We start from the raw sequence: 16,380 nt of genomic DNA, 5'->3' as shown, positions 1-16,380 counted from the left end.
ACTGCAAGATATATCAATATGATTTCAAAGCGACGAGAAGGTCTGCTAGAGGATAGAAGAACTATTAGGTGCTTGAATTCTATCTTGATTCGAGGTATAGCCCCGAGTTATGGGTGTGTGAAGGATCTTTTCATGTTTCTCAGTTGTGAGTGAAGTAAATTTCATGTTGCGGTATGAGTTCAAAATCAGGAAGACTAAGTGACTGTATATAGTTTATGACGGTGGAAGGTATACATAAATGTTAGTTAGAGGCAAAGCAGGTGGGTGGCCTCCTGCGAAATGTTCTGAGGTGGTACGATCCTTATGTGTCTGTTAGAAGATCTCATTTGTGAGTGAAGGATCTATGTTGCAATTTAAATTGGGTTTCTTAGAGAGTGGGTGTAACTGTTGCGAGAGTGGAATGCGAGATTTACAGAAGAGTTAAAATTCTAGATGATCTATGTTTTCACAAGCTTATAAAAAATTTGAGTTTAATCTCACTATGGTATCATGGCATTAATAGAGTATAATCGTTATAAGTTATTGAGTGTGTGTTTATCTATGGCTTCAAGCCAAGTGGGGGAGTCTGCTATTGATTAGGCGATTGCACGGTTGGGTGCTATGTTGGTTCCAGTTTGAGGCGTGCTGATGAATCAGTTATGGCTTGCGGAAATTGAGACCGAGGCTGGCTCGAGTAAAGGAAAATTTTGACAAAGGTTATATTATGCTTCATAGTGTAAAAAAAATAAAAAAAATCACGAATGTCTAGAGTGTTGTTGGTAAAGAATGTTCGGCGCATAGAGCAGGAAGTTGCTTGGTTGTATTGGGATGAGGATTTTATTTTGCGGTATCGGAGTGCCAATGAGGCACGGGTGGTTCTGTTCGTTAGGTTAGGTAAGTTGCAGTTTGAATAAGAGTGAATGACTTTCGAGAATGGTTCTAATGTGTTCAAGATTCTACAAGGGACAATCGGGTATCTTAAGGTTGTGTATGTGGTTAGAGACTGTGTTTTCACTGGAAGAGGTCAAGACTTGTGGTATTTTTATATTAACCATGGGATTCTATGTATCAGTATCACGAAAGTAAAGGTAACGGATTTAGATTCGCAGGAAGTTCTTCAGAGTAAAGTATTCTGGAATGTGGTGTTTCTGGGAATATTTGAGAGAGTATTCAACGGCTTATTGGTCTTAGACAATGTGGTCTTGTGCTTGGGTCTCGTGTGGTGAGCCTGGGTTGAGGAATTGTGGTGCTACAGCAAGAGAGAATATCAATTGAAAATGAATCAGAAGGAAATTTAGATAGATGGAATAGTTTGATAGTAGACCAAATCGGTATGGTAAGGGTATGATTAATTTCGTGCATGTGTTTGAGGTAATAAGTTCTTTCAGGTATTTTGCGGTGATGCTCATAGGTTTTGATGACTTGCTTAGCTTGATCGAGTTAGAAGGATTCAGTCCTAACATGTCTAATTTGTGCAAAGGGAGCTCGGAGAGTTCTTGATGGTTTTACCGCAGATTGGGAATGTATATTCTCTATGGACATGGGATGTATAGTGATTTTCCTTCTAGATGGGACCAATGGAAGGTTCGTGACTAGTGAATATGTAGTTGATTGTGGCTCGGAAAGGGATTTTAAAGTTCTCATATTTATCATAGGATGGCATGTTGTATGTGGTATGTTGTGTAGGCCGGGGATTGGCATATGTAAGGTCGCAATTCAGTTTTGAAAGGAAGGTCATAAATTCTTAGACAACACAGGCAGTTTCAGATGACTAGGTAAATGATATTACTAAATGGTGTGTCTTGATAACAGTATGCACTTCAGAAAGAGGGAAATGTGGTTGAGTTAATAATACATCATAGGTATTGCGGTTGTGGACTGTGAAAAAATAGCTGAGGTTGGTTAGAGGGTAGTATGTGCTATGATTCAGTTGTTGTGAACCTTCGGAGGATTATTTATCTGTTGTGTGTGACTAGACTTGATGTATGGTCCATTGGTAGACCTATATGGATGTGTGTTCTGTATCATGACAGCTTGGTTGACTTCGAGTTGCCAATGGTGAGGTGTGTGTTGATTCGTCTGTTATTGATCTTATTAGTAATCTGGGGAGACCTATGAGTTACCTTTTGTATTGCGAGGAGTTATGATTTGTTGGTTATAGGCACATATGGTGCAGTTCTATTAGTGTTTCATAGTGGAAGTCGAGCGGGAAGAGTAATTTGGTATTGCTCGGTGAACGGCGTATTGGTTATGTCCTATCGGGTGTGTGTGGTTTATGTTATTTGTTTCATCGTGGGTGTAATGATTGCTTTGGTTCCAGACATCAAATTATGCGTGGTTGTCGATTTCGAGCATAATGACTTGAGGTGTTTCATGTGGAACAGTGTTGGATAGGATCACGCATCACAGCGAAGTTGTGTGAAGGTATGACCTTGCGGGTTAGATTTGTGTGTTATGTTCCTACAATGCGAGACGGGTTCTCAGCCTTGTGTTGTGGCGATACTGGTGAGCTTGAGGTACAGCTCTTTCAATTGAGTCATTTTCATAATTTGAGTATGTTCGGACCGTTGCTTATTGGTGCGCGTACTATGCAAGTGGTGTTTTAGGCCTATACGGATGTGTCATGTCACCAGAGTAGTGTGTTGGATTAGAGGAGATCATTGGGATCTTTAATGAATACAAACAGATTCGATTTCAGCATGTCGGAAGGATAAATATCTAGGTTCGGCTCAGAAATTTGCTACGGTCCTTGCCAAAGGAGAAGTGGCCTTATGAATCGTTGATCTGAGAAATGGTTATGGTTTATTGCGTGTTTCATTATCATTGGCAGTATATGGAAGTGTTGGAATGAGACTTTAGTTGATAAGAAGTTTTCTGTCGGTATTTGGTTGTTATGTGCAGCTGTTGTGAATAGAAGTTATCGCTACGAGTGCTTGAGTTATATGGTATATCATATAATTGCACCTGATGTTGCGGGCATGGGCTATTACAGCTGGTTCGGGCCTATTTAGTGTATGAGTGTGGGGTTTTGATCGTATTGATGGTTGCAGAAGTGAAAATGTGGTTCTATGATTCATGGGCTAGATTGGGTTGTGTAATTTCAGCTTCTATGTGTTATCACACCTATATGAGATAGGGTTACGTGGGATCACCCCCGAGTTATGCATGGTAAAGTTATTCAGCTATTGGTTGGCTTTTAGAACAACTCTGAATACGTTCGAGGACGAATGTGTGTTTAAGTAAGGGAGGATGTAACGACCCGACCGGTCGTTTTGAACTTTCGCACTTTGATCGCCAGTTCCCGGGCATGACTTGCCCCGTGTAACGTATTATGACTGATGTAGATCGTTGGTTTTGGTTTTCAGGAAAAATCGGAATGAATTTGAAGGAACAGTCTCAGTTGAAAGCTTTGAATTTGAAAGGTTTGACCAAGAGTTGACTTATTTGTATATGATCTCGGATCGGAATTTTTATGATTGGTTAGCTCCATTAGGTAATTTATGACTTAGGAGCGCGATCGGAATGCATTTTAGAAGTCTGTGGAAGGATTTGGCTCGAATTGGCAAAGTTAGTATTTTGACGAATTCCGGTTGTTATGTGAGATTTTGATCCGAGGATCGAAATAGAATTTCGAGAGTTTCTGTAGCTTTGTTATGTCATTTGTGATGTGTGTGCAAAATTTCAGGTTATTCGGACATCATTTGGTCGGGTTTTTGATCGAAAGTGTATCTCGGAAGTTTTTGGAAACTTAGGCTTAAATTCGATGAGTTTTGGGTAATTTGATGTTGTTTGAGGTGTTTTGATGATTGGAATAGTTTTGAATGATGCTATGAATTATGTTGGCATGTTTGGTCGGGGTCCCATAAGGCTCGGATAAGTTTTGGAAGAGTTTTTGGAAAATTTTGCAGTTTTGAGCATAAGCATGTAATGATCTAAAGGTCCATTTTTAGTTCTAGAGATCGAAATTTGATTTCGAGACTTCCGAAATTTTGATAATGAATTATAGGAGTGATATGGAAATTTTGGTCTAATTTCATCAAGTCGCGATTGAGTTTTTCACCCGAATCATATGTTAATTGTTTAACGAGTAAAATGGGTATCGCACTAAGTAAACGAGCTCCGAATTGAGTTTCAATTGAAAGAATATGTTCATATCATTATTTGTGACTCATAGAAACAAGAATCATTGAATTCCGAGGTCCCAGGCCCGAGAAATGAATTTTTGAGTAAAATTGTTTTCTGAAAATATTTAAGGAAAATGGAAATGAAATTTGATTAGAAATTGATGATATCGGGCCCGTATTTTGGTTCCGGCATCCGGTACAGGTCTTATATATAGTTTAGGCACTTTCTGTAAATTTTGGTTGAAAACGGACGTCGTTTGACGTGTTTCGGACTCAAAATAGAAAATTTGATGCTTTATGAAATTTAAAAGAATTCTTGGATTTTAAAGATTAATTCACGGTATATGACGTTATTTTGGTGATTTGATCGCACGGTTAAGTTCATAGGATGTTGTTGAGTTAGTGTATGTGTTTGGTTAGGAGCCCCGAGGGCTCGGGAGTGTTTCGGAGGTGTCTCGGAGTGATTTCGGACTTAGGAAAAATTGCAGAAATAGTACTGTGTACAGTACCCCATGAACAGTACCGTGAACAGTACCTATTGAACAGTACCCCATGAACAGTGCCCGTGAACAGTAAAAACGTATGAACAGTACCCCAAAAATTTCTGGAGAGTGTATAATTCGGGTAGTCCGAGAGTTTTTTCATTTTTTGAGCTATGGAGCTCGGATTGAAGCGATTTTCACCATATGGATTGGGGTAAGTGTTCTATATCCAAAAGTGATTATATTTAATAATTTCATGGTTATTTTCATCATGAATTAGTGAATCAAATGGAAGAAATTGGAGAAAATTGTAAACCTTTCAAAAACGAAAATTCTAGATTTGGAGACCGAATTGTTGTCGGATTTTGGTAAAATTTGTATGGTTGGACTCGCGGTTGGATGAGATTTCATATTTTGTAACTTTTGCCGGGTTCCGAGATGAGGGCCCCACGGGCGAATTTTGAGTGTAATTTCGGATTTTTGATGGAAAATATAGAATTCCATATGGAATTAATTCCTATAATTTTTATTAACTGAATCGAATCATTATGGCTAGATTTGAGGCATTCAGAGGTTAATTCGAGGGGCAAAGGCATCGCGAGCTAGAGAATTAGCCGGTTCGAGGTGAGTAATAATTGTAAATGATGTCCTGAGGGTTTGAAACCCCGGATTGAACATTGTAGTGCTATATTGAGGTGAGACACGCGCTGGATGATGAGCGCGGGGTCCTTTACTATTGTGGATTGTGACTTGGTCCATCCCGTATTGATGATTTTACTGCATATTTGATTGAAACTGATTTGTTATCATCATGATTTGGGTTGATTGCCATATTTGAGCTTCGTGCCAATTATTTGAACCCTTCGGGGATTTTTATCACTATTTCCTCACTGTTTTGACTTATATTTAAACTCAGTCCTGTTGATGATTATTGTTTCACAAACTCAGCCACTTTTATATAGATTTGAAACTCAAATGATATTTCTAAATGATATATTGGGCTGAGAACTACTGTTTTACAAATGCCCAAGGGGCTTGTGATGATTTTCGGACTGAGTGAGGCCGAGGGCCATATGTGAGGATATGCTGAGTGATATGAGGCCGAGGGCCTGAGTTACTATTTATGCCACGCGGTGGCTTGATTGATGTGAGGCCGAGTGATATGAGGCCGAAGGCTTGAGATACTTTATATGCCACACGGTGGCTTGAGTGATGTGAGGATATGTTGAGTGATGATGCCACGAGGTGGCTTGATATAGCGCTTGGGCCGTAAGGGGCCCCTCCAAAGTCTGCACACCCACAGTGAGCGCGGGTACCCATTATTTTGAGTGATTGATACTATGCCCGATGGGCTGATATGAGTGATTGTGAGGTAGCCCGAGGGGCTGATACTATTCTGATATTTAGCCCGAGGGGCTGTTACTGTTCTGATATTGAGCCCGAGGGGCTGGTTCTATTGATGCCCGAGGGGCTGTTTACATTTCTATCATTTTTGTTACTCACTTGTAAACTACTTGTTTTACTTGTTGGAAAAAAAAGGGATTTTCACTTGATTTCTCACTGCTTTTCTCTTTCAAGTGATTTTTCTGCTTCAGTATGGAATACTTTGTGTTTTTGCGTGATTTCTTGCCTTCAGTCTTTATTTATTATTATTACTCACTGAGTCGGAGTACTCACATTACTCCATGCATCTTGTGTGCAGATTCAGGTATGTTTTGGCTGATCGGAGGCAGAGTCATCAGGGTTTAGCAAGGTAGTTGTCGGCGTTCGCAGCACTGCTTTTCTCTCTCCTCATTTCATTAGTCTGTATTTGTACACTCCAGGCTTTCAGTTGTATTTATACCCTAGTAGATGCTCGTGACTTGTGACACCCCGGTTAGGGCTGTGTCGGGTTGTGCTTCCGTTAATTATATCATTAAATCATACTTAAACTGTTTATTAATGTTTAACTATTTTTGAAAAGGCGATATATGTTTGTTGGCTGGCACTGTCTTCACGAGAGGCGTCATCACGACCGGAGCGGGGTTTGGGTCGTGACATGTTCCAACTGTCAGAATTCCATTCCGACCCTGATAGCCTATTTTCCACCGCCGATCGAAAATCGCCAAAAACTAACTTTCGTCAATTCAAGTCTAATTCTACACCGGACATTACAAAAATATTTCGAACACACTCCTAAGTCCCAACTCACCTAACGAAGTTATTTGTGCCGTAAAATCCGCATTCCGAGGTCGTTTACCAATAAGTACTTTTGGTTGACTTTTCTAACTCTAAAGCTACTTTTAGAGACTAAGTGTCTCAAACCTTACCAAAACCATTCCGGATTCGATCCGACCAACCCAATACCACATAACACGGATAAATTAAGTATAAAGAAGTAGAAATGGGGGAAATGGAGCGGTAACTCATGAGACAATTGGCCGAGTCGTCACATTTTTTAATTCAAAATAATAATAAAAAGATATTTTTGAACATTAGTAGAGAATTTTTAAATTATTATAATAGAAATTATATCATGAATAAACTAAAAAACTGAAATCTTATGGAATATTTACATAATATCCGGTCATATTTATTGTTTACTTTTTATAGCTAATATAAATAGATGATATACCGACAACACACGATTATACACATATTATATATGAATTATATATAAATTACAGACCATTCAATTTTTTAATTTAAGTGGTCAAGTGAGCACCTATTTAGGCTGATTAGATAAAGCCAAAAAGAAAAATATGAAATAATTTCAGTCAAAGACTAAAAATATAATTAAGTTCATATGTGGATAATTTTTATTAAAACTCATCCTTTTATAGTGAAATAAATTAATTTTTCGTAACAAAAGAAATAATGACATAAAAAATAAGATAAAAGAAAATAAATATTGAAAAAAATGTTAGAAAGATCTAAAAATCATAAATAAAATATAACAATAAATTTCTTCTTATGTTTCATCTTTGTTGAGTATAAAAAATTTGAAAGTTAGTCTCATCGGTTTCAAATATATTTTTTTCAACTCAAATACATAGATTATAAGATAAGGATATCTTAGAATTTTTGTTTAATTTACATTATGTGTCGTTTTTAAAAAATTATTATTACTAACACAATGATATGATATTCGAGACACCAATGAGAATAGTGCAAAAATAAAATTATCACTACGAGTATTGAGAAAATGTTAATCTTTTTTCATGTAGTGTTTCTTAATTAATATCTGACGATTATATATAATTATTTAGAATGTTTAAATGTTAAGGTTATTTATATATAATTCAAATAACTCGGATATTTAACATGGTTAATGTCAAATATCATTTTGGAGGGAAAAAAATCACTAGCTAAAGAACTTTTTATATTATTAGATAGCCAACTAAAATGAGTTTTGAATTAAGAATAATATTTTTAATTACATTATTATATAAATAATTATTATTGAAAAATAATGTTTTAGAAACTGATATTTTAAGAATGAAATATTTTTTAAGAGATATCAACACAACAAATAAGGGGTCAAGTAGTAGTAAAAGAGTTAAGTCTTATCCAAAGAGTCATTCATTGTCTCAACATTTGATTGTTTTGTCATAAATATGAGTTATTATTTTGCTTCCTGACTATTTTTAGGATCAAATGACACCGGCAAGAATGGTATCAAAAAAGAAAAATAGAAGAAATGATTAATTTTTTTCATGTAGTTAATATTCAATGATTATCTACACTTACTGAGAAAGTGTAAATTTTAAGATTATTTACATACAATCCAAATAACTTAAATATTTGACATGATATGTGTCCGCACATTCGTGCGGGTACTAATACTAGTTATATATAAAGTATAAAAACGACTCATGAATACTTCACGTTTTAAAGCCTTTCATTTTGTTTAGTGATTGAATTTTGTGGCAGGGAGAGAAAATAGTGAAAAGGAAGAGAAAATCTTGGCATAAAGGATTTTTAAATTTATTATGACAAATTTATATTAAACAGGGATTATTTTTTAGATATTTTTTTTTTAGAATCTTTGATATATTTGGGTAAGTGTTATTATGAAAGAGGAGAAAAAATTATGGAAGAGAGAGGGAAAAGGAAATGTAATAAAAGTGTATTGATGTAGAGAGATCCCTTAGTTAATGAGTTACCAATGTGAAAGTGCTAAAAAGTAAAACAACATCAACAACAACGACCCAGTATAGTTTCACAAGTGGGGTCTGGGGAAGGAAAGTGCTAAAAAAGTGCTAATTTTGAAATAAACAAAGATTAATATCATTTATGAAATTAATTTTTAAAAAGGGAGCAACTATGTAAAAATCTCTATTTGTGAAATTATCCTATCTCATCTGTTAATCGACTTAACCGTTTTAAGCCCATTTATAATCCAATGGGCTCATGTTGATTCATGTACACAGTTCATTTGACACACTTATCGGCAAGAGGATTTGTAATTTTAAGAAAGGATATTTTTTACTACAGTAGTATTTGTTGTGGTCCAATAAAGAGGATTTATGTCCTAGAAAAGTAAAGATTCTCCATATGAACAAAGTGATATAGAAAAGCTAAAAAACTGAAGAAAAGATGCCTCCTCATAGCCGTTGCACAGAGAATGGAGTTAGATTCTCCTTCCTTGATAGCAGCAAAGCAAATATTAGTGTGTCCCACCCACATTTTCCCAACAAACATCATAGATTCATTATTCATATAGCCGTTGCCAAACGTCAAGAAAAATAATGCAGAAAGTACAACAAGATATACAAAATTACTCTAAAGTACAAATTTTATGAGAAGTGGATTTGTGGTCATGTGAAAATAAATAAACTTATTTTAGTTTAAACTTTCAATTCTACAATGAGAAGATTTTATAATCATACAAATACTCTGGACCCCTTTTTGACTTGTTTAGCATCACAAATTTCAAAAGTCTTTATTTTTCTTTAAATCATGCTCCGTCAAACATGTTCGCGTAAATTGAAATAGAGAGAGTAACAGCTCTTATTAAGTCCCATACACTACTATTTGTTATCGTGGAACCAGTTGTTTCTCTTACATTGTTCTAGGTAGAAAGTAGAAACTGTTATTCTATACGGCAGAATACAGTAGGACAAAACAAATCTAAATTGTTTGGATCAATAGAATAAGAATAAAACAACGTAACTCTGTTTATTCTGTATTCTAACGTATAGAAAAACAAAAGGCGTGGCATTGTCTCATGGCGATGTGTCTGTCACCTAAACTTCCTTTGACGTTCCCTGCAATCTTCAAAGTGTGACGCTTGGGAACTTGCAAGCTCCATAACCTGCAAAAATACAAGCAAATTCATTAGCATGTATATTCGAGAACAAATATTAATTAGCGTGACGAAAGGGTCGGTTGCTATAATATTATTTTATTATATACTTCACGATAAGTGATCAATTTGCTTTGGGCATACACATTAAGAAAATACCAAATTTTAGACAAAAATAGTTAGTGTGATTAAACTATCCTTAATTAAATGTTACGGCATAATTTAATGTGAGGAATAAAAGACTCTTTAGGTTACGTAAATAAGGGTAATTTTAAAAAAATAAGTTGAATTTTTTCTTGATTATATAAATGAACACTTATTTTGGACAAAAATAAAAAGTTAAATTGATCACTTATTGTGAACCGAAGGGAGTAATACTTATAACAACAACAAGTCAGTATAATCTCACTAGTGGAGTCTGAGGAGGGTAATATGTACGCACACTTTACCCCTATCCTGGGATAGAGAGGCTGTTTCCGATAGGCTCTCGGCATCCTTCCCTCCAAAACACTCTACCTTGCTCTTGGGGTGACTCGGCCTCATAACCTTTTGATTGGAAATGAGAGTGTTTACCACTAGAGCAACCTCCACTTCCAAGAGGTTGTAAGCAACCTCCACTTTCAACCAAGAGGTTGTGAGTTCGAGTCTCCTCAAGAGTAAGGTGGGAAGTTCTTGAAGGGAAGGATGCCGGGAGTTTATTTGAAAACAGCTTCTCTACCCCATGGTAGAGGTAAGGTCAAGGTCTGTGTACACACTACCCTCCCCAGACCCCACTAAGTGAGATTATACTGGATTGTTATTGTTGTTGTTCGACCAAGAATTGAATGTATTACTTACTTGGATCACTTTTGGTCGGAATAGCAAGCCCATTGAAATAACAAGTTCCTCCAGCTGACTTAAACTGAGCCCAATAAGAACTGAATGCGTAATTCGCATGTAACACCAAAGAATTCGGTTTGTAACATTTTCCTCCGGGTCGGATCTCATCACAGGTCCGATTACCCTGCCCACATGCATATGCTAATGCTCCACTCACTTCTGTTACACTCGCTTTTCTCCCAACAACGCACCAGATTTTCCCCTTGTATGGCTCATTGTTCCTCGGCCTCGGCAATGGCTCATATTCCGACAATGGCGTCTTTCCCGACAAGTCTATCTCGTATATATTCGTCCCATTCGGGTACAATAACCCGAAATGCCGCTCCGTACCCGGACCCGGTTTCTGATTCTCGTTGTACAAAGCAAACAATAATGTCGGCACGATAACTCCTGGTTTTGCTGGCGTTCCCACAGGTGGCTTAGCTGTAAACTTTTTAATCACGTTCCTGTTGTACGTTGCTGCATTATAGATGCTCGCTCCAATTTGGTCTACATTACCAGCATTGGGCCAACCCGTTTCTGCAATAAATAACCGAACATCCGGGTAGCCCACCCTCTTCATAGCGAAATACACTGCATCAATCATTTGGTCCAATAAATTCGTATAGGTTAAACCCGAAACCGGATCCGTAACAGTAATATTCTTGGACTCTAACAAAGCATAGTCAAGATTAATTACTGTAGGTTGAGCTGCCCAAGCAAAATAAGGATAAACATCTATGAAAAAGAATGATTTGGTTCGATTCAAAAAATGTAACAATGGTATCATGACTTTTTCCGAAATGTCGGACCTAAATGTACCATTAGAAGGTGGGAAAGAAGATTCAAGCATGTCAATAGCTAATGGTGTACCAACTTTGATTTTTCCGAGACCAAATTTTTTGACAGAGTATCTGATTTTGCGTATGGCAGGTACAAGGTTGAACCAAGTGGTGTTGGGTGGGTTACTTAGGATTTCGTTTCCAACAAGGAGGTAACGGATCATAGTGTCGGGGTAAAATGGTACAACATTGGTTTTGACCCATTGGTCTGCTAAGTCTTGATTTGTAGAAATGTTGTTGATAAGCTCATTAGGGACCATGACTGAAACTTGAATTTTTGTGCCTTTGAAGGCTTTAAGGATTTCTGGGTTTGCATCGTAGATCTTGACTCTATTGGCTTTGAGACCATTGATTAAGTCAACTGATTTTGTTGGTAGAGGGAGGTTGTTCCCAAGTTGTCCGTAGCATATTCCTACTTTAGATGAGATTTCTGCACCTGAAATTTACAACAAGTAGAACAGAGTGAGTTGCTATATTAATAAAATAATATAAAGATTAACATTAATTAAGTTGTTGAAATTAAACTTACTGGAGAAAGAAGCAAAAGCAAGGAAAGATAGCAGAAGCAAAGTAGTAGATAAACAACCCATCATATATATCTTTCTCAAGAAGTGATGTGATGATGCCTTTTAGAAGAAGAGCTGGGAAACGTGTGTGTATATATAGAGGAAAGTGAAAGACTGAAGTGGAGGAGAAAAAGGCTGGGTGTTTTACACTTGAGCTATAAATGACAGCTTCTTCGTAGGTGGGTGATCACTACCTCTTTACCTTTTTGCAAGGTTGTTTATAAAAATCCTAAAAACCAAAAATCAAACTAAATCGATAAAAAAACTAATATTTTTTGGTTTGGTTTAGTTTTGATTTTGAAATTTAAAAACCGATCAAATTTGGTTTGGTTTTGATTTTAATAAAAAAAATCGAACTAAATCGAATATAGGAGTAGCTATTTTAAATTTAGAATTACACATATATATATATGTATACGTTTATATAAAGTTTCAAAAATTTTATAGTAAATTTTAATCGTTTGCACTTTTAGTACAGTTCTTTACCTTTACATTCTAGTTTGATTGGTAGTTTTCTTTTGTTAAGTGTAAGAATCTATTTCATGTTAAAAATAATATATTTTTAATTGAGTCCTTAAATTATTCATCACTATTTGATTCAATTATCATCAATATATCTTGGTAAATAATAAATTTCTTAAATGGCAATTGATTTGATAGTGTTACGTTAAAAATGTGGTCACCACCTAAGGCGGACCGGCCGGCCCATCCCAAAGTCCAACTACGAGCTTTTTAACTGCAACAACTTAAATATACGCTATTGGAGCTGGAATTACCGCGGCTGCTGGCACCAGACTTGCCCTCCAATGGATCCTCGTTAAGGGATTTAGATTGTACTCATTCCAATTACCAGACTCATAGAGCCCGGTATTGTTATTTATTGTCACTACCTCCCCGTGTCAGGATTGGGTAATTTGCGCGCCTGCTGCCTTCCTTGGATGTGGTAGCCGTTTCTCAGGCTCCCTCTCCGGAATCGAACCCTAATTCTCCGTCACCCGTCACCACCATGGTAGGTGTCACACCGGCAATTTCTGTCCGCCGAAAATGCTGCCCGATGTGCGGCAGTCAAGTCCCCACTTGACCTCAGCCTTACCCAATTTTCGTTTGGTTTCGAGGTTCAACACTTAGAATAATTTAAAGGCAACAAGAAAAACAAAGGCAACACAGATTTACGGGAACCCTTTCCCAACCTTTTATAATAAATCAAATTACAAAGGAAAATCTCGAGTTAGGCAAGGTGCTGCCACCCTTGGCAGGCACCAACTCACAAAAAATGGCCTACTCATGCACGAATTAGCCCCATAAAAGCCCCTGCCTAAGGCTACTCGTGCTGCCACTCGTTTGGCAAGGCAATGGCACATAATTTGCCATGCTCAAGCCACAAAATAGACAACCCTATGCCTATTTTCAGACATTTCCCTCCCTAGGTACTTAGCCCGTTTTTAAGGCTGCTAACACACATATATATAGTGTAGTCAGCCCCAAAGAGTCTCCTATGTTCAGTTGACATCCCCCAACTGATAGGAAGTGATCCCCATGATCAAAACGTGGGGAACATGTCTCTAACATGCCCCCAAAACGTGCAAAGACTCAGCCAATAATCAGCAACTCTTGGACATGGGTAGTTGTAATCACCAACTGCTTGGCATGTGCACAGCACACTTGAAAACCACTTCATGTGCACTGCATGTGCGTGTTTCTTGGCCAGCTGCTGCACGTCTAAGGCTGACTTTGCGCCCAGCCTTAGCCTTTGACACTGCTCCCGCTCAATGCCATCGCCACAGCTCGTCACCCTTGACTTAGCCGCACGCCAATCCGCTGCCACAGTTGATTGTTCTTGTCAAGTCGCCCCTACTTGATCAAGTATGCCCGTTGCCCATGCTGATTTTAACATCAAGTCACCAAGCCTTGATGCCCTTCCCTTTGCCAAGTCGTTTGCCCACAAATAACTTAGGTGCCAGCCCGCTCACCTAAGTCATGGCAACACCACATTGCCAATGCCACTGCCTTGGCACTAAGCTGCCTCACTTTAGCGCCGAGGTCTTTCCCGTTTTGGCTTGTCAAGCTCCCATCCAGCCCGCCTAGTTCCGTCAAGGTCTTGGCCTTGCTTGTACGCAGCCCCCTCTTGCTTTGGTGTAGTCCGTCGCACCTTAGCCCTCAAATACAAGTGTAGTCCGTCTCACTTGCTTAGCAACAGTTTGTTGCCATTGACAACACCCCCGCATTGTCTTGCATGTTGATTTTCCCTCGCACATAGGCCAATGGCAAGGCCATCATGCCAAAATCCTTGCCACTGCCGTGCCGCTTGCCGATCAGCTTTGTCAGGGGTCTAACAAACCACCCCAACCAGTTGAATTCGACGCCCTCGTCGAATAGATCCCAACACATGCTGCCATTTGCAAAGACATCACAAGTTCAGCACCCTTTTGAGAATAACGTTGTCCTTGCCCTCAAGTGCAACGTTTTTGTTTTCTCATTGCATTTCTTGTCCGTCGTTCCCACAGCAAAACCAGCACGCCAACTGACTGATTTGTAAGAACCCACACTGATTTTTGGCACCCTCAAACTCGAAATTTCTGCATCACTGCCTTCCTTGCCTTTTCTGAATTTCTAAGCCAAGACAGTCCCTTCCACGAACAAGCACACTGACCCCTTGTCTTGCAGTCTTGTCCATGGCCATCTCGACCTCATCACGAACCAAACCAAACCAAGCCTAACCTGGCTTGCTCTGATACCAATTGTCACACCGGCAATTTCTGTCCGCCGAAAATGCTGCCCGATGTGCGGCAGTCAAGTCCCCACTTGACCTCAGCCTTACCCAATTTTCGTTTGGTTTCGAGGTTCAACACTTAGAATAATTTAAAGGCAACAAGAAAAACAAAGGCAACACAGATTTACGGGAACCCTTTCCCAACCTTTTATAATAAATCAAATTACAAAGGAAAATCTCGAGTTAGGCAAGGTGCTGCCACCCTTGGCAGGCACCAACTCACAAAAAATGGCCTACTCATGCACGAATTAGCCCCATAAAAGCCCCTGCCTAAGGCTACTCGTGCTGCCACTCGTTTGGCAAGGCAATGGCACATAATTTGCCATGCTCAAGCCACAAAATAGACAACCCTATGCCTATTTTCAGACATTTCCCTCCCTAGGTACTTAGCCCGTTTTTAAGGCTGCTAACACACATATATATAGTGTAGTCAGCCCCAAAGAGTCTCCTATGTTCAGTTGACATCCCCCAACTGATAGGAAGTGATCCCCATGATCAAAACGTGGGGAACATGTCTCTAACATGCCCCCAAAACCGTGCAAAGACTCAGCCATTTAATCAGCAACTCTTGGACATGGGTTGTAACCGCCAACTGCTTGGCATGTGCACAGCACACTTGAAAACCACTTCATGTGCACTGCATGTGCGTGTTTCTTGGCCAGCTGCTGCACGTCTAAGGCTGACTTTGCGCCCAGCCTTAGCCTTTGACACTGCTCCCGCTCAATGCCATCGCCACAGCTCGTCACCCTTGACTTAGCCGCACGCCAATCCGCTGCCACAGTTGATTGTTCTTGTCAAGTCGCCCCTACTTGATCAAGTATGCCCGTTGCCCATGCTGATTTTAACATCAAGTCACCAAGCCTTGATGCCCTTCCCTTTGCCAAGTCGTTTGCCCACAAATAACTTAGGTGCCAGCCCGCTCACCTAAGTCATGGCAACACCACATTGCCAATGCCACTGCCTTGGCACTAAGCTGCCTCACTTTAGCGCCGAGGTCTTTCCCGTTTTGGCTTGTCAAGCTCCCATCCAGCCCGCCTAGTTCCGTCAAGGTCTTGGCCTTGCTTGTACGCAGCCCCCTCTTGCTTTGGTGTAGTCCGTCGCACCTTAGCCCTCAAATACAAGTGTAGTCCGTCTCACTTGCTTAGCAACAGTTTGTTGCCATTGACAACACCCCCGCATTGTCTTGCATGTTGATTTTCCCTCGCACATAGGCCAATGGCAAGGCCATCATGCTAAATCCTCGCCACTGCCGTGCCGCTTGCCGATCAGCTTTGTCAGGGGTCTAACACTTGGGGCCTCGGCCAAAGGGGTTGGTCATGGTCACTTCACTTCCTGATTTCTTAGTAAGTATTTAGACATACATTTGATTTGATTGAAACATGAAAAAAGAGGTTTGGAAATAAGTTAAAAAATAATTTTTAAAAATTGAAGTTCGGTTTGAATATGAACTTTATTTGAAGAAAAGTTAAAAT

General features: G+C 38.9%; 1 protein-coding gene across 1 annotated transcript; it reads right to left on the bottom strand.

Annotated features, from left to right (window-relative positions):
* Positions 1 to 9,553: 9,553 nt before the first annotated feature.
* Positions 9,554 to 12,315, bottom strand: LOC104226877 (probable glucan endo-1,3-beta-glucosidase A6). Its single transcript, XM_009778969.2, has 3 exons — positions 12,102 to 12,315; positions 10,710 to 12,008; positions 9,554 to 9,881 (listed from the first exon to the last, which is right to left on the bottom strand). The coding sequence occupies exons 1-3, from the start codon at positions 12,163 to 12,165 to the stop codon at positions 9,844 to 9,846; spliced, it is 1,401 nt and encodes a 466-aa protein (XP_009777271.1). The 5' UTR covers positions 12,166 to 12,315; the 3' UTR covers positions 9,554 to 9,843.
* Between the last annotated feature and the right edge of the window lie 4,065 nt (positions 12,316 to 16,380).

Source organism: Nicotiana sylvestris, chromosome 9 (assembly GCF_000393655.2).
Source record: "Nicotiana sylvestris chromosome 9, ASM39365v2, whole genome shotgun sequence".
Lineage (NCBI taxonomy): Eukaryota > Viridiplantae > Streptophyta > Magnoliopsida > Solanales > Solanaceae > Nicotiana > Nicotiana sylvestris.
The sequence above is the reverse complement of the archived record's forward strand: the minus strand, read 5'-3'. Positions and strand labels throughout refer to the sequence as shown.